Source organism: Drosophila rhopaloa, unplaced genomic scaffold (assembly GCF_018152115.1).
Source record: "Drosophila rhopaloa isolate 14029-0021.01 unplaced genomic scaffold, ASM1815211v1 contig_178, whole genome shotgun sequence".
NCBI classification, from domain to species: Eukaryota; Metazoa; Arthropoda; class Insecta; order Diptera; family Drosophilidae; genus Drosophila; species Drosophila rhopaloa.
In genome coordinates this window covers 1725232-1744800 of record NW_025335059.1, presented here as the reverse complement: position 1 = coordinate 1744800, position 19569 = coordinate 1725232, and the positions used below count along the sequence as shown (strand labels likewise).

The window sequence follows — 19569 nt, the reverse complement described above, 5'->3', positions numbered from 1 at the left end:
TTTCCCATTGCCAAAAGGTGTTGGCTGGAGAATCATAAAAACTTTGCTCTCCTTCCTTATCCGCATTATATTCTTCATCATTATTATTATTCCGCTTGCTTCTTTATACACGTACAACAACGGAAACATTCATTCACGCGAACTAATGAAGTGTCAAAAATGGGCGCCCCGAAAAGTGTGCTACGCTTTTTCTTTTTAAAAATATTTCACAGTCGAGCGAGAGTGCATGTGTGTGTGTGTGGGTGTGTGGGCGTGTGGTGTCTTGTGACCTTGGACTATAACTATGAGCGAGTGCCGACTAAAATAGCTCTGTAATGTCGAGGCGGGCGGTCCATAAGTGTGTGTTTGTGTGCAAATGTTTGCAGTTGAAGGCAAAGCGCGAGCAAACAAAAAGCAATTCTGATATGGATGGTACTTAAAGTCTGTCCAGCACGCCTTGTTATAGATAAATATACCCCGAACTAAAGTAATTCAATCGGCTTCGTGCCATCATCGATTCAATTTGTTTTGATCTCGGTTGACTGCAGCTAAATTACAATTACACTCCGTTTCTTTATTTTTAGTTGTTTCCAAATAAGTGGGAACTGGAATTCTAGAGTCCTTGTGGTTCAAATTGAACGTAATTGTCTTTCACTTCCTATCTCTCCCTCTCTAGTTTCCTTTGATGTCCTATTCTCGAATATGTTTCATTTGCCTTGCTTTTTTTTTTGTTTGTGGTTGATTTGGGTACCTATTTGGGTTTACAAATGGTTTTTGGCTACACCGATAAAAAATATTTTTATTCTAAGAAAAAATTGATTTTACTTTTGAATATTGTAACTTTGTGTTTTTTTGTTTATAAATAAAATCTTCTAAAAATCAATGCAAATTTTGAAACACCCCATTGGAATACGACAAACAAAGATTCAAATAAACCTTTTGGAACCTTCAGATACATTTCAGAATATTGTTCTCTTATAAATTTGAATGCCTTTCGGTAAATATTTTGTTGTAATTTATAAGGACTATATTTTCGGCAGTGCGTGTCTGGTCCTGCCATCGATTTGGTTGTGTAAGCGCCGGTGGATTGGCTCATAGGGAAATTACATTTGTAGGTCGTTTAGGCTCGGCGCCTTCCCTTCGCATTGCAGACTTCGCACATGGCCCTGTCAATATTTGGCCATCTCCCACGCCAAAATGTTTGTCGATTGGGTTTCCCCCAGAAAAAATCTGTACGTCTGTCATTTTTTCCTGGTTCTTACGGCTTTAATGTGGACCAAATGCTACGCTTGCTCGGGATTTGTTTACTGAAGCGCGAATCTGTTTTATTTTTTTGTGCTCTGGTTTTCCTTCGCTCTATCCGGTTTATCCATCTCACGTGCTCTTGGGATATTTGGCTTTGAGGGGATTTCCCCAATCATTTTCTTTTTGTCCGGGTTGCCTGTCTATCTGCCGTGTTGCTTTTGCCAATTTGCGTTTAAGCGAGAGCTTTGACCAACCGACAATGCCAATCAACACGCATACGCCGTGTGGCCGCGCGTGCCTGTTTTATGCCGCTCCCACTTCTCAGCGCGGTGGATTTACGAGCTGCTGGCCCGTTGATCCTTTGCCATATTGTTATTCAGTATTTAGCATAAATGCCCATTCGGTTGATTTCAATTCTGGGTGTGTACTAAGCTCGTGTCTGCCTCGGCTTAGATAAATTTAATTACAAAGTGCAATTTGTTTTTCGGGCCCAGTCAACTGAAGGGACTCGAAATTGAGTTTTCGGTTGCCAATCGACTTTTATCAGCCTGGGAAAATGCACTACTTCCAGAGGCGGTGGATATGTAAACACAATCTTGCTCTCTCTAATTTCACAATTATGCCAACGCAGGGCAAAATGGAAATTTCGTGTTCGTGTTTGTCTTTGCCTTTTCATTATTGGCCCTCAAAAGTCCTCGGCTGTTGGGAGGGTTAAAGTGAAACATTAATTGTGTTTATCTCAAATTCCATTTCCAAATTGCTTTTGCGGCTGATTCAATTAGTCTGTCAATTAACACTTGTGACAGAGGGTCAGCGATAAACATCCCAGTCCGGGATTAAACATTCTGTGAGCTTAACCCCAAAATTGCCCTGCGTTCATCAATCGTCTAATCACCTCGGGCCCAGCCACAGGATAATTGGCCACTTTCTCGGTAAAGAGAGCACCGGACTTCCTCCCTAACAGAGGTCAAATTGTCAGTTCATCCACAGTTGCCTTTTGGCCAAGGGCAGACATCATTCCTGGGTTGGATAATTATATTTGCTACCGAAGCTACACATTACCGAAGCTCCTCTATAATTTCCAATTGCCATACTTGGAAACTGAGAAAGCCTCTGGATAAAAAAAGGGAGCAACGTGCCGTATACGCAATGTACTTATAATGTGTTACGGCAATTCATTTGTTGATTAGCCGCGGCAAATTGTTGGCAGCAGCGTAGTGAAAAAAAGAGGACGGGACAAGCACAATATTGCCCCGGGCCAGTGTCCGGAATAATAAAGCCACAAATAATAAACAACGAAGCGTGTCCGCGTTCGTGTCCTGTCTTGTTGTCTCCATGTTCCATGCTATTTCGTGCTTCTGCTCCTTTCAGCTGGCTTGCAGTCTGAAATTTCAATTTAAAAGCTTGTAATTTTTCAAGGCCCCCCATCGCATAGATAGACATATAGAGGATGGAACATGTTCAGGGGCCTGGTCTGGTTGTCACCGCGTTTCAGCATCATCATCATTGCGCATATGTGTGCTGGCCCTCTCCAGCCTCCCCCATCCACTCATCCATATTGAATATACAGTAAAAGTTGGCCTAAGAGAATTTTTCACAAGTTGCGAGCAGCCTTAAACGTTAGCACTTGCTTCCAAAATTGGACTGAAAAGTTGAAAGAAATATGTTAATCGAATTTCAAAGAAAAAAACCTCTTAGTGGGCACTTATGTCAGTTCGTAGAGACAAATGTTCATAGTTTGCATTTCTTGAGACTTTTCAAGTTAGATAACAGTTCCTCTTATTTATTGCAAAAGTTGAAATTTAAAGCGAAATCCATTCTAAACCATTATGTTTTCTGATGCTATATAAAACTCCTGCTTTTCTTTGTGAGCTTTTAAATTTTACAAAATAATGTAAATCTCAAAGAGTCACAAAGCAAGAAACCAAATCCATGTGTCTGTTCATTTAGCTGGTTTTTACTGTTTAGTGTCAGAAGTGTTTGTTGTTGGCCAGCGTTGGTTGGCTTCTTTGTTGGCATGTTTGTTTTTTGCCAGCTGCATGCAGCGAGGCATGAAATCTGTGCAACCTTTGCTCGCCTTGTTCCCCACACTCCATTGCCTTACTATGCCAGAGGGATGATTGTCCTGCGCCCGAAAGCTATTTGACTGGCGATGGGTGAAACAAAACTACTGCCAGTCAATGGCGGCATACAATTTCAGCTAAAGAAAACAAAACTTGGCAACTTGAACCATAAATGTCGGGCAAGTCAGACGAAAGGCAACACAAATGCCCAAACCCTAGCGTATAAATACAAGGCTGGCATTTTCATGGCTGGACGCCCGAACGAAAATAACGTGCGGACGACACTCATACGCCCTGTTGTCTAATATGTGTCTGACTCCCCCAACGCCGCTTTTATTTAGTTTTTGGGCTGCTGCCGCCGCAGCCTGGATGTATGTAAATTTTATAAATACAGGAACCTGACGCAGACAGGACACCTCACGTCATGGCCCCCAAAATTCCATCCTCCTGCAAATCCCAATCCTCTTAAGGCGTCGCCTTGTTAACATGTCGCATTTCATCCGCATTACTTACGCTCATCGCTCGTTTTAGCATGCTTTGTTTTAACGGCTTTTGTTAGCCCGGCTATTTACACTGGAAAATTGTACTCAAGTGCTAATATTGCGGGCCGTGGAGAGACGTAGATAAGGCCATACATTCTGCTTAGCCGACTGGCTGCTGAGTGGCAACTGCCTTGATATGGCCAGACAATGTCAGACGAATAACAACTGGGTGGGGCGGCAGGTCAAGTGGGAAGTGCGGGGAGGGCAGCGAAAGACGTATGTCAGTATCGAAAAATATACATATACAGCCGGGGGCAGTCTACGAAAAACAATGGTCTTCGGAGGCCTTTTTTCGGCTAGGTGTTTTCAGAGTGTTTGGCTTAGATAAGAGGTCCTACAAAGCAGGGCAGACTAAGTCCTGCCGATGAAGCCGCTCATATTACCTTCATGTATACGTGAATATGCCCAAAGGCTTCTCAGAAATCGATGAATGGGAGCTGCAGTCAAGATAAATTAGCCACAAATTGCTTTATGAAAAGGATTTTAAGTAATGGAATTTCTTAAGGCGCTTAAAGTTTCGTTTCATTCAATAATGCTTTACTTTACTTATAATTAAGAAGATTACACAAATAAATTCAGATGTATTATAACTGAGAGTTCAGTTCCACCGGGTCATAAACAAAAACCTTATTTCAAATACATATTTTTATATTCACAATGTCTATACAGTTCAACATTCTTAATATTCTCGCAATTATTAAAAAAAAACCTCATGTTCCTTTTATTTGTCGGCTATATTTTAATTTATGGTCTTTGCTGATTATAAATCGTTTGAGTTAAACTTTGCCTTACAAAAAGAAAAGATAAACAAGATAAAAGTATTCTTGCACAATAATAATATAAATACAATAGGTACATGAAAAATAAATATTTGTAGGGATTTGTAAGAAAGTCAGTCTGGGAGAAAATAAATAACAAGTTGAATAAGTTTTGGATACTAAGAGTGAGGTCTAATCACCGTCTTAAATCAGCTTATACCAAATGCCATTTATGCTGTTCCAGACAAATTAGAGAGCAAATCATCCAAACGCCCATCCACTTCCCACGTCCCTGTATACACACTCTCAGCCAAGTTGCGGCATGTTGACAATTAGTCCTTTAAATTAGGTGGGCGGGCCATTCGAGCCTCCTTCCCCGAGTTCCTGTGGCTGCTCCTGTGTGTTGTTGTGTGGCGTTGAAATGAAATCGATTGTACTTTTCGCTGCCCCACTGGGAAATCTGAGGGGGCGAGTTGGGAGGTGGGTGTTAATAGGTGTGGCAGGCAGGACTCAAAAGCAGAAGCTGAGCAGCTCGTTAGCTTAAGGTGCTTTGGTGTTTGCCTTCGTGGCCAGCGGACAATGAGACGCAAAGCCAAGTAATTAAGACAGTGACAAACACTCAACGGTGCCACTTAAATAGGAGCAATGAGAGCAAAAGCATAAAGACCAACCAGCCAGACTTCAGCTCAAAGGACAAAGGTCAGCGAGCCACTTGGCTCGTGTTTATGCGCCTTTTATGCTGCAACTTCATTAAATTTTACTTTTATGAGCGCAAACAAATCGTTAAAAAGATCTCAAAGCCCCAGTACAATGGTGGCCACGCCCCCCAACGCCCACACCGGCTTTACGCTCGCTTCAGGAGCAGACAACTGGGCCAGGAAATGTAGCCGGACAACGGTTCTTTTAATTACTTTCTGCATAAATTTGCACTCATTTCCGACCCTCCTCCACTCCCCGGAGATGTCTGGACCAGCTGGACGCTAAATGGAAAACAAATTTGGCTGCCACAGACGCGAAAGAAACAATAGTAGCAGTAACGAAAAAATATTTCACCAATAAATATAGCAATTTTTACTTTAGTTCCTTGGTTATTAATTTCTTTTAACCAAATACCAAGATTTTATAAAGAAATACTCTTAAATTTACATGTTTTTTAGGAGAGTTTTTAAAGCAAAAGTTGTCTATTAAATTTACATATATGCTTAAGAGTAAAAACAAAACGTCATCAAAACATCAATAAAACCCCAAATATTTTCCAATTATATTTTGCAAAAATAAAAAAAAAAATTTTATAGAAATACAATTAATCTGGCCACAACTGTATATACTTTACTTCAGCTTAGCGCTTTGTTGTGCGAATAAAAAAATTATGCAAAGAAAAAGTGCAAAGGCGAGAGGTCCTCGAAATGTTGGCCCATAAAGGGAGTTGGCCGCGTTCGCATTCGCTTTATGCGAGTCACTTGATGGCAGAGCTCGGCTCTTAATGCTCCTGTCGCCCCCTCAGATCCTTTCTCCCCTCTCCCTTCCATCAACGCACATGTGCGAGTGTCCTTTGGGTGTCCTGATACAAGCTGCCATTGGCACTGGTTGTTATGGTGCCCTCCGCCCCTTTGCTGTTCGCTGGCAAATTGTTATTTAATTATGGCATCCTTGTCCCGATGCTGGACCCTATTCCTGGACCACAACCGGTCACGTGCCGGCGTAATGGCGAATAAATCAACAGCGGAAGCGTTGCAAGTGACGTGCCACTGATGTGGTTGTGGTGGTTGCCCAGCTCCACCTGTCCAGGATGTGTCGTTTATCGTCCTTTGCTTCACCCGCCAGCAGCAGTAGCACACTAGGAGCGCGAAATGATTGACTTTAAAGTCAAATTGCGCAATCTAAGCTAAAGGCAGGACCCTCGAGCGTGCCGGAAATGACTTGCAACAGCGACACAGACAGGCCCTCTTAGCCACATTTGCTCCCGGCTTCCAATCAGCGACGGAGCTTGGCATGACATTCAATTAACTCGATGCCGAGCTCTAGACCTGGCCAAAAGCTAATTTCTCTTGCACCCAGGGAAAACCGTGGGCTTTGGAAATATTTCGGAAATTAATCCTCGGGTCGACTAGTAGAGATAGTCTGAAAAAGACTCAGAAATGAATAATTAAGTTGGACACTTTTGTGGTCGGGTAGTTCTGCAACTTAATTGGGTTGCATTAAAAAATACCTTAAAGATGCAGAATTTATGCTCCACTTTTGATGCAAATGCTTAAACGAAAATGAGCAGTCTTATTGTAAACATCTTAAAAAGATTACTTAACATTCTTAAGCTGTTCTTTTCGATGGGATATATTAAATATATGGCCTTTTATTATAACGGAGTACACTTTCAAGCAGTGAAAACCTATCATCGCCAAGAAAAAAGCAATTCAATGCTCTAGGACAGATACACATATTAATATTTTCAGTAAAATCTATCTTCTGAATTTTCCCTGCTCAACTTTTCGCGCGTGACTCTGACATCCATCTGGACTTGACAGCTTCCGGCTGTGATTATCAAATCAAGATATAATTGCTACGATGGATGCACCATCATCATTACCCTCATCAAGAATGGAGATGCTGGGGCAAGCAAGTTTCCAGCAATTATTTCAGTCATTCATCTAGTCAGGCTTCTCGTGTTCTGACCCAATTTAACCATCATAATCATTTATCAGAAGACTCATTGGCGGGCCAAAGAATTTAGCCAAGGACAGGCAGCAATCACCGATTTGACCGGATTCCTAAAAGCCTGATAGTAAATAGTTTTCGATTGCCAGTGAGCAAATAAGTCAATATTAAGTTAAGCGACAAGCAGCACTAAGTCGCCTTTGTGGGATGTCCCTCAACTCGGCTTCGGTTTTGGCTGCACAGCACAGCAATTTCTTATCCTTTATCAAGGCGACTGTCGCACACAGAGCAGACCGCCTGTCTGCCTGCACGTGAGTTTGAGTTTGAGTCCTGAGAGTGCTGAAAATGTTTTCAAAATCCACTCAAGCTCACTTAGAAGTCAGGAACGACAGCAGGTGGAAAATGGGCGGGTGTTCGCTGAGACATTCAGCTTTTCGCTGTGAACATTCTCAGGGATTCCGGGGATTACCTGTCCCCCTTTTGCACACCAATAAACTTGACAGTTAATCCGTAATTGATCTGGAAAAAGGTACGATTATGATAATGAACCTGACAATCAGAATGCTGATGGAACTGAAAGTGACAATAACGGAAAATTCAAAGAAAACTAAAGAGTGACCGAAAATAGAGCCCCACCCAATAAAGACACTTCTTTATGCCCACTTTCCGGTTCGGTTAAAGTCGCACTCTGAAAGCCACATGAATTTAAATTTTTATTTCACAATAATAAAAGAAGAAAGAACGTGGCAAGATAAATGTCCTTGGGTGGTGGCTGGGGATATTCGTTTATGGAAATGCGTAAAACGCCAAGAAATTCGCAACTTACCTAAGCAGCCATAACAGCAGATCATAAATAAAACAATATCATATAAATGCTTACGAAGCTTGTGTGTAATGGTGGGGAAGTGTGTGTTCTGGGGCATGGGGTGAAAGGACAACTGGGTGGTGCTGTGACAAGTAAGCAAAATGTTATTTGCTTCTTGGCACGCAATTGTCAGACATGGCAACGAGGCAGCTGGGAGCACGTGCAGGTCCTGCCAGGATATGTAAATCCAGGCGTGTGTGTGCATACATAGATATAACCATGTTCCCCCCACAACAGCTCCTCTGAAAATGGCGATAGTGCAAGTATTAGTGGAGCAAGCGTAAGACGTGTGTAAGGACGAACCCTCGCAGCGAAGGCATAAGCCAAAAGTGAGAAACCAGCAGCCAAAGGACTACGCAAGGGGCATACAAATGCCAGCAGCCATGCCGCAACTTGTCATAAGCGGCACTGGCGGCTTACAAGCAAAATAACCAGTCAGACAAAAGAACACCAGCAACTCGTCTCACAGCAGCAACCTCAGCAGGGCACAGGAGTGAAGTCAAGAGCAGCAGCTGGAGCAGCAGCAGCATCACCGAAATGGAACAGGAGACTGCAGCTGGACCTGCGAAGAAGAGCGGCACCACCTTGTCCGTGGACCGGGCCGCCTTCCTCCTGCTTCGCGTCAGGAAAGTGTTCAAGAAGAAGCGACAGCAGCGCAAGGAGCGACAGTAAGTCGAATGTTTGCCATTACTTAAGCACCGCGGGGGGTGATTTTGCAGGGGGGTGGGGTGGTTGAGTTGCCAGGATTTTCCGGATTTCACAGCCAGCGATGCAAAGCCCAATGAATTGTCAGCCAGCCGAAGGCAAACAGAATTAACAATCTGTTTGAACGACGGATTGAAATCGGATTGGGACGCAATCAATAGCGATTTAGTTACCAATCAATGAGCGCGGTCCGAAACTAAATCACAATTTTAACTAAAGATTAAGAACAACATTATAATTTATAGATTGTCAAAAATTTTACTTGTATTCTACATTTCACTGGTTAAAATTAATTTAAACTGTATACTTTTACTTAGCTTATTGGAAATGGAAAAGCTGGCTATAATTAAAGTATTTATTTATATATTTTTCGTTTAAAGCAGCATTTTTGTTTTTATTGTTTTTAACTTTAAGCTTGATCAATTAAAATGTATAATTTTTTACATATAAATATAGGTATACATAACATCTTTAACAAATGCTCAGTTGATAAATTGTTAGGCCACGAATAATTTATTGAGCTTAAAATCATTTAATGCCTATAAACATATTGGTTTTACGGAATATGATTTAAGAATAAACAATTCAAGATAAATACAAAGACATACAAAATCCGCACTGCACATGATTTTTTATTTTTGTTTTCATACTTATCCAAGAAAAGAAGAAAAGAAGATTTTCTTACGAACAAAGAGTGAATAAATAAAGAAGATTTTCTATAAACTGAGCACAATAAATAAATGTGGTATAAAAGATTTATTGCATTTGTTTGTGTTTATAATACCAGCTTTTGATTTACTTATATGTTACCAGTTTAGAAACTATTTAAAAACGTTTTCAGGCACCTAGCTTTAGATATCGTCAAAGTCCTTTCAACTTGTAAATGTGAGCACTCTTGTAAATTCCCAAATTCACATCCGGAAATGAATGAAAAGCAGCTTTTAGGTGCTTGCATTTCGGCGGCATTTCAACCAAGTTCAGTTAAGTTCTTGGCAATGCATTTCTGGGCCCGGATGCATCGTGCGAAGGACCCTTAAAGTTCTTGATAAATAGCGGCCAAGTGTTTTCCGGCGGTGGCAAGGTGCAGATGCGGGCAAACCAATCTCGACTCCCATGCACGTTCTTTTGCCATTGCTTATTTGTTAACTGAAAACGCAGCTCGTTAGAAATTCGCAGCTAAGTTTATTCTCCATTTCGCCTGTTTACTCCATCGCACTTTATTGCACAGCATGGGGGTATGTGCGTGTGCTGCAAAGAAAAAGGAATTTTCGAACATTTTTTTTTTCGCCTCGCTGCATCGCGCCTTAATGAAAATGCTTTTTATGTCCTGGCATTCGCATGCTCAACATTTGCTTAAGGAGAAAGGACTGCTAAAGAATGCCAAGCGGCAAACTCAATTAGGCACGAGCAACCCGTTTCCTGGCGATGACTGCCTTCAAGTAGGTTCCCTTAAAGTTCACTCGCTTATCCTGAAGTTCATGAAACGTGGCGACAGCCTCTCTTAACCCATTTAAATGGGGCGTGGCAGGGTGCTCTTCCAGCTGAAAAAGGTCCGCCTGCCGATGATTTGATTACACGAACAACATTCACTCTAATTATGCACGCACATGTAAACACAGCAGCAAATGCAATTACATGACCCCCCTATACACACACACACACACATGTTGGATTACAGGGCGCACACACTGCGTATGCGTAATTTGGCAAAGCCTTTCGGCTTAGTTGGCCTTTTTACACACAAATGTCGCCCAAAATGCGACAGGAATGATGTTGTAGCTAATGTTTATACGCCTGATACATATGTCAGTCCCAAAAAACTTCATTAGTTTCCGTACTGAGTGCCAACGAAATTTCCTAATTGGAGACTGCAAATGGAGGTCGAGATAATCGGTTGAGAGTAATTGAATTACAAGGTGAGTGGTGAGCTATTCTGTCCAGTGATAATCCTTCCCTGAGAAGCAGTATTTCATATCCTTTTGAGGTGCACCTCCTGACGCTTGGCTCATTAAATAACACCTCTCTCCCTCAACGCATGGCTCCATTATCAGGGTGTTAACTTTTATGCAGGCCCCATCTTAAAACACTTTCCTCGGCAATTCCGGCAGCATGTTAACCTTTTTTCACTCCTTCAACGCCCTGCCCTTTCCCCTCTCATTTTTTGGGTAATGTACGATTTACGGTTACGAGTATTTCACGTCAATTATGTAGATCCGCTTTGAGTTATGTGAGTGGGCTGTGCCAGGTCGCTCACCCCCGTAACCCCTCGACCCGCTGTCTTTTCCCCTGCCTCCCGGCTTTGTTGCGTTTTGAAGCTCCTGCTGCGACCTGTAACAGCTTGCCTTTAGTGGGTGCTGCGGCATTATGCTCAAATGTGTGCCTTTGTGCTCGACACTCTTCAAAGTGCCCGCCGGCAAACCTCAAACCCCTCTCAGCTGCACAGCGAAAATATTTTCTCAAATTAGACACCAAATTGGTTTACGCAAACTGGGATTATCCTATCTGACAAAACACTCTAGTATCCCAGATGGTATCATTAAAAATAAAAAAATTCGACCATAGATGCGTTTTATAAAGAATATTGACAATAACAGAAATTAAGAAAGATGTAGTTGAAATAAAGATTTTCTTTCATTCAATATTATTTCAAGACGAAAAGATATTTATGAATAACTAGACAGATAAATTTGGAGTTAAGATTTCTAGAATTTTATTGCACTATTATTTCTTGTAGTTAAAGTTCTTATTTTAAAAATTAGGTTTTTAAAAATTTTTATAAAACCATATAAAAGAAAATGCTTAATTTATTTAATTTTAAACACAAAGTTTAAGTGAATTTTAAAAAGCATTTTTCTCCGTGCACCGGAAAACAAAAGGACGCCATCGCCCTAACAACTTTAAGTTATTTTGCTAAAGCATTATGTAATTTTCCCTTTATTTATGTGTGTACATTGTGTTGTGTGTGTTGCTCTTTTGGCAGCTTTAACTATTTCGCCTGTTTTCTCAAGTTGTCCGCCGTTGTTTTGTGCCACTCCTTTGGTTGCAAGGACGCAGATAAATTGCTTACATGATTCTTTTGCCTTTTGCTGCAAGTTTGCTACAATTTTTCTCTATGATAGAGAAGTCCTAAGTGCGGGTGCAGCTTTTTGCCATGGAGAAGCAATTGAATGTGTTGTCCCTAGCTGGGATCTTGTAAATGCCTCTGGGTGGGAAAAACTTTGCTGATTTCTGTTCGTTTGGCCGCTGCTCCTGCTATCATCATCTATAATATATTGCAGGGGACTTGTTAGAACTCTGGCAGATATTCGGGCGCCTTGGCAAAATGTCAAAGTCAGGAATAAATCAAATAAAAAGTTTTTCATTTTTTTGTTAGCATACTGCCCTCGTATTTTTTATTTTATCGCATGTGTATATATATAGCAATATGGGTGCAGTTCAAGTGATGGGTGGGTTGGCTGAAATGGATTGTGGAACTGTTCCATCAGCTTGACAATTGCCGCTGGAGGACCAGGACATACGCATCTGGCGTAGGCGTCGAGTTGGGAATCGAGTTCGAGTGCCAGGAATTCAATCACACATCAAGCTGCAGGAAAAATGAGGGTTACATGGAAAAATCCAGCTGTCACTGCCAGTGGATGATAGGAAGGTTTTTCAGGGCCTGTGAGGTGTTGAAAGTAATTTCCACACAACAATCAAATGAAATTCGAATGCGAGCGTTAAAAAATGCGCAAATCGACAGCTGGCAATGACACTCTTCCAACGCACAGTGGGTGGAAGTAATAAACGAGTTAAATTATTGACATTTAGGCTTGCCGCAGAAATTCATTTCCTTCAAAGTCGAGCAAATGTTAAAGTTACAAAACAATATCTTCAGCTATGAGATGAACTTTTAAAGCAGTACTGCTACATTACGAACTTTTTTGTTGGAAGATTTATTTGCTAAATTGTTTAATTTTTAATTTAATTTTAGTATTTAATATTAATAATTTTTGATTTAATATGTAATGATTTTTAATGTGTAAAAAATGAGATCAGATCTTTGACAATAATAATCCAGTCTAAATATAAATTTTAAAAATATATAAAAAAGTCTTAAAGTTATAAAAAACGCTCTTAAATAGCACCGAAACCGAGGAGACGATAACGATGTTGAGTTCCTAAGTTATCATTCGTAAAAGCGTCACCAAAGTCATAAAAGAAAATGGGCTGTTTGCCAAATACCCATTCCTATGGCTCAATGTGCAAAGGAATATGCCCAAGAGAGACCCTTGGATGCAAGTGGGGGGCACATGCAAATGAAACGGAAATGGCACGGAGCAATGTGCAATGAGGACGGGAAATAATTGCATTTACTTGCTGACACTCCCGTCGACTCGTCACACTCAATAAATAATAGCATTAACTTATTATTGTCACTTTCTTTTGCTCTTCCGCACCCTTAACTCATCCCCTTTTCCCCATTCTATTTCATTTCAGAGCTCAGCAGAATGCCGCCGCAGCGGCTGCGGCGGGTGGCGGTGGAGTGGGTGGTGCAGGCGGTGGCTCAGGGTCGCAATCGCGACCGGGCAGCCGCAAGCTGCCGCCGCCATTGTTACGGTCGCGCACACTGCCCGCCATCATTGTGCCAGGACTTCCGGTCGTCTCGCTGCACACGGATAAACAAACATTTCAATTGGGTGCGTAACGTACAACTGCGGTCGAAAGGGGTTAATTATTATGAAAAATCCTGTGAAACAACTGTAATTACTCAAAAATGTCATTTCACTTTATGTTGCATAAATAATGACTATAATGAGGCTGTTAAAGTTATGGCATACAAAATGTACTGTGAATTTCCAAGTGGCCTCAAAAAACCTTTATAATTATTATTGCCCAGCAAATATTATTAGTTATATTATGTACATGGACCAGTAAAAAATATATATTAAAAAAGGGAAATACCTGCATAAATATCAAACTTTGCCCTTTTTCAAAATTGGAAAATCAATCAATTAGTACTATTATTTTGTATGCAACTGTGCATGTGGGTGGAGAGCAAAACAGTTTAATTAAGACTACATTTGGGTACGAAACGGAAATTGATTTATTACGCTTAAGCATGCAACCAGGTCAAGGACGTTCAATAAAAGCTTATAGGTATATTTCTTCCAGCCCCTGAATTATTTCACTTCTAGCATCCTTTAATTTTTTAATATTTTTAATTAAGAGTGGTTGAATACAAACATGACCAATGGCCAGATTCGATTTGACTAATTGATTGAAAAGCAGAATCACAGCTAAAAATATATCCAATGCCAACAAATGTGCTATAAAAAATGTATTTATTTCAAAACTTTCATTTGTACCAATTTAGTTGAATAGCTAGCCTAGACTGCGAATTTCTTTAAGTTAATTTAGGAATTTATTTTTTTAATCCTTTTTAAATAAAGACTTAACTTTTTCTTCAACATCTTATTGCATTATAATAATCCGATTAAAAGTTTGTTAAGTTTGTTAAGCCTAATATTTTTTAAACTTTAACATCTAATATTAGTTATACTAACCACAAAACTACCAGTCAGAACGTGATGCTTAAAACATTAAAGTTTAAAAGGCTTTCGTTCGCGGAATTGTAGCTTCTCGGAAAACGCTGAAAGCCCGCTGGTCAATGCTAAACAGAAATAGTGTTGTGATGAAAATGCTTTGCACAATTTCTTTTGCCATCGGGACAAATGAGTGTGCCTGTCATGTTGTTTCAGCAGAATATATAATTAAAAACTTTTGACAGGTTTTCAACACAAGTTATGATTAATATAACGAAAGTGCATTTAACCCACACACGTCCAAATATATAGACTTGTAAAATGCATATATGTACGTGTTTATATACTTACCCTACGAATTATCCGATTTTCCATTCCATTCGCCCACACAGAGGAGCGTTTGTTGGGCAGCAAAAGCCGCAGTGGCAGCGCCAGCGGTCATCGTTGGTCGTTGCTTACACGTGCCAGCAACAACAGCAATTGCAGCAGCAACAACAATCCCGCCAGCAGCAACAACAACAACAACTCGCATTTGGCCAACAACAACAATACGCTGATGGTGAAATCATTGAATTTGCCAAAAGACGATAGCAATTTGGTCTATCGGCGAAAGTCCTCGGGCAGTACGCCCCACCAACATCAGAATTCGCATCACCACCACCAGCAGCAGTTGCATCAACAGCAGCAACATCAGCAGCACGCTCACCTGCAGCATCTGCAAAACCTAGGGGATGCCTCTCTGTTCCACGTCTCCGATGATTTCGAATGCCACGCGGACGGATCACTGCTGCTCAGGTGGGTAAACAAAAAATACCTCAATTGTTCATTAATTAAGAAATCCTTGATTAAGGTATTTTCAAAGCCAAATTATTAAAATCGTACCAGTAGCTAGAAGGCCAATAATAATAAATTGAAATAATAACTAGGATACGAGAAGTTATAATAATTTTTAAAAACAAAAAGGGTTTACATTATTTAACATTAAATGGGATAAATAATTGATAACCTTAAAATAAAACCTTTGTTTAGTTATATGCTAAATTCCTTTCTCAACTCGCTTGTATGTTTTTATAAGATATTATTCTTTTAGTCCATTAATTTGTTCCCTTTTATTGTTAAGATTCAACCATCTCTGTTGCAGGATTCCAGCGCCGCATGTGGTGGCAGCTCGAGCCTATCGACTGGCAGCCAGAAAGCGAGCCGCAGCCTCATCGGAGGCCTCAACGCCGATGTCCCGGGAGCACACCCTCCACGAGATGCCCCTGGCGGAGACAGCCAGCTCGGGATCCGGATCCGCATCCGGCTCTGGATCGAGCACGACCTTTACACGGCTGGCCAAATTGCTGCATCAATCAAGCGCCCTGGCAGGCAGGTCCAATTTGCAGCCACCGCCGGCGGGTGACAATGCGGTCCAGAGTCTGGGACGTGGCCTGGGCCTGGGTCTCGGCGAGGAGGCGCCACGCCGTCTGTCGTGGGAGAGGTGCGTATACGTAATTTACAACATCCCCCTGCACTCACCGCATTCGCTGCCCAGTCAACTTTCACCTTGACTCGAGTGGTGGAGAGCTATTGCAATTAGCTAATTTCATTTACGCCCTCGAGCTGGAAAGCTGATCTCGGTCGTGTGTCTCTGGGTCCGCCACCTAATGGCCGGCCATATGAGGTTGGTCAGACTGACGGATGGACGGACGGACGAACGGATGACTTGATGACGGGACAGCAGCTTGGTCTGGGCTGGAGTGCCGCATTTGTCTTCATTCGTTACGGTTCACGGCAGGCTAATGGAGACACATGCAGCCGCAAGATTAACACGCCCGGGGCATCTCTCCCCCCTCTCCACGGTGCTGGCTTAATTAACGTCACTCGCTCCACACGATAAGTTGCACAAATCAAACCGCAGCAGGCTGGTATTAGGTGGACTTAAAGGTCCTTGCCACCCTGAAGGCAAGACCATTAGTAAAGCCTGGGGAAACCAATTAAGTAATAATCCAAGCAAGTCGTTTTAATCATAAACTTTCCCACAAAAGGTAATTAATTAAACCGTTTTCAATAATTAAAATTACTGTCAGTGGCAGAAAGCACTTCTTTTAAAGGAAGTACAATACTTATTAAAAAGATCCCAACTTTTCTAAAATATCAAGTTCAAGTTGGCGAGATCTCAACTAAGAGCCGAGTCAATTTCTCTATCTACATTTCTTTATCATAACTATTCGAGTCAAAAAAAACCATGACATAATATCCGGTGTATAACGACTTCTCAAAAATAATAACAAAGCAAAGCAAAAAGACAACAAAAATTGGAAAAAAATCCGATTATAAAGTACTCTGCACATTTAAAACTTATTAAAAATAACTTAAAACTCTCTAATGATCTTCATATAGATTAAAATATAAAAAAATGTTATCTTAAAAAAAAATTATATATCTGTCGATTAAAGACGGCAATTTTTCTTTTTGATGATGAAAGCCTGTTTCAAGAGCATGTGAAAATGCTCGTCAATGGCCTTTCGACAACCAGCAAAGAAAATACAGAATGTGAAATTAGTTCATTAAAAGCTTTCCTCTTTAGCGGTTGCTCACGCTTCAAGATGCTTAAGTCTATAGAATATTTTGTATGCGCTTTTTTATTATGGAATCTGTGTGTTGCGGTGGAATTGGAAGATGGCACGACTTCCATGTGCCTACTTGAGGACCCCAGAAATCAATGCGGGGCCTACTGCCTTAACATGTTGCTTTCGATGATTGAGCCCAATGCCAAGCTTGTTCAACTGTGGATTGCAATGGTTGCCAAAATGAACGATACACAAGACAATCTAGACAAAATACTAAATAACACGCAAAATAGGATCGAAAAAATTGAGATTCATCAGACAGAGATGAAAAATCAGCTACAAGCTGTACAGGAAACACTTAATAATATTGAGACTGCAATGGAAGCAAAGGAAGTGACTTGGGTAAAAATCATACCCCCTTATTTTGAAAAGTTTGGCTCGAGATACTTCCGAATCGTGAAGGAAGAGAAAAATTGGACCGATGCTGCAAGCACTTGTCGTGAAATGGGTGGCAATCTCGCATCCTTTCAAAACCAAGAGGAGTTTGACGGCATCAGTGAAAAATATAAGAATGAACCATACTGGCTGGGCATAAACAATCGCGGCAAATCTGACATTTTCGTATCTATGGCATCTGGCAAGCCAGCGCAGTTTTTGAAATGGAGATTGGGACAACCCGTCTTTCACTCTGAAAAGGATTACCGATACGTTTATATGGCGGACGGCAAAATGAGCATTTATACACACTACGCCTCTTATTATTTCATTTGCCAGGCAGATGAAATTTAACAATACGAAGTGAAACTATTTTATAGATGTTTTAGCCCCTGAAGGCCCAAAGTACATTGCGAGCAATACTGACAGTTTGTTTAGTATACCTTAGTAAATAACAAAATATTCCGCGTTTAAATATAATAAATATTTGTTTTCCTATATAAACCGCAGAAAATGAGTAAAACAAATGTATTACCCGATATTTAATTGTGGTTCAATCTGTTTTTGGTTGAATAATTGAGAAGGGATACATGTTAAATTAGTTTTTCTAATTTAAGCTCTCTGGCTAATTTCAAATTCACATGCTTCAACGGATTTGTGGGTGAATCAAACTAGTCCTGATTAATTATGTAATCGCATTTATCGACTTAAAGTGGTGGGGAAATGGTTGCTCTTCATTTTTACGAGCCAAGCCCGGACTGGCCAATATCACATGTCCCTGACGGGATTAAGCAATTTACGAGCGGAATGACTATGCCTTGAACTCTCCTCTTCACATCACAATGGACCACTTGCCGTTGACCATGGTCAAGAGTGTAAAATCATTTTGGCAAACAAGCCGCAGGAGGTACAGAAGAGCCGTCCCCCGAACACTGATTGCAACGCTCTGGTCTCGCTTTCTCTGTCTGACAGCAGGACACTAGTCACTGAACACTGTATTCTGTATTCGGTATTCGTTATACTGGCGCAACAACGTCACTACCCATGGCACTGTTTTATGTGCTTAAACTTTGATATTTTAAAATGCAAAAAAAAAACCGAAAACTGAAACAAAGGAGTCCGCTTTTGGGACGGGTTACGGCCATCGTTGTTGTTCTGTTTGTATTGCATTACGTTGCTAAATTTAGAGCCAACGAGCTTGTACGCAAGTAAAACAACGTAAATGGCAAGAGTAGAAGCCAGCAATCCGCATAATAATAACTGCAAAGCTCAGCCAGAATGGAGTGAGTGGGGGTTCGAGTAGGGAGTGGGCCAAGAAACTCCCCAGTTAGGGTCTTAGTTGGGGTTTTTTCAGTCCTCACTGGCTTAATTGTGAATGCATTATTCATGAGCCAACAGCCAAAGACAAAGATGGAGGAGAACCTCACAAACCTTCAGAATTTTAAGAAAGTGAGGAGAAGAGAAGGTGGTAGTCGACCAAAAGATACTTGCTTAACGATAACGAAAGGTGGTAAGAGCTTTGGCAAAATACAATCAATAATTTTTGATTCAAAAGTTCACCAGCAGGAGAGTTTTGCAATTTTTTTTGGCTAATTCTTCGGATATTAAAATTTTACCAAAAAACAAAACAATCCATTTTTATTAATAACAATAATGATTTTACGGACGTATTAAAATGAGGGACAGTTGTATTAACAATTACATAGGGCTTAAGGTAGACATTTTATTACTTTTTTATAAAAATAGATTTTGCAATAACAAATCACTGTTTCAAGCTTAACACGTATTTTTAATGCTATTTATACACTCTGGCCGCGTAAAATTCAATTGTAATGGATATTGCTTTAAAAAAAAACTTCATTTTACAAATAATTATCGCCTGATTTGTTTGTGTTAATTAATCAATGCATCATTTATATTATTTAATGTAGCTGATTGTTTTACAGAATAATAATATATCTGATACCTAAAAAAAAAATACATTACATTTTGTATACCCATCGAGTACGAGGTACAAAAAGATGGAAAGGACGCGAAGCGAAGCCAATAAAATCGTGTCCTGCCACCGCACTGCCAGTCTGATGTTGTGGATAAAGTTTTGTGCGTCTTGTCGCCGCTGCTCCTGTGGCAGAATGAGCCACTAAACTAGCTGGGACAACAAGATGCCACTGGAAGTTCGAGTAAACGAACCATAACTGAAATTGCGCATACGTCATGTGCGCCATGCACACCAAGAAGCCACCCACACAGA

At 40.7% G+C, this 19569-nt stretch overlaps 1 protein-coding gene across 2 annotated transcripts in view; it reads left to right on the top strand.

Moving 5' to 3' along the window:
- LOC108041180 overlaps positions 1–19569 on the top strand; it is a 48801-nt gene that overhangs the window by 6222 nt on the left and 23010 nt on the right. For both annotated transcript variants that reach the window (XR_006417562.1, XM_044459202.1), the window contains exons 2-5: positions 8342–8772; positions 13286–13485; positions 14724–15126; positions 15473–15811. Coding sequence is in view for 1 of the 2 variants with exons in the window: in XM_044459202.1 (XP_044315137.1) it covers positions 8642–8772; positions 13286–13485; positions 14724–15126; positions 15473–15811 (1073 nt within the window). In the remaining variant the exon portion in view is untranslated. The remainder of the gene's footprint in view (positions 1–8341; positions 8773–13285; positions 13486–14723; positions 15127–15472; positions 15812–19569) is intronic.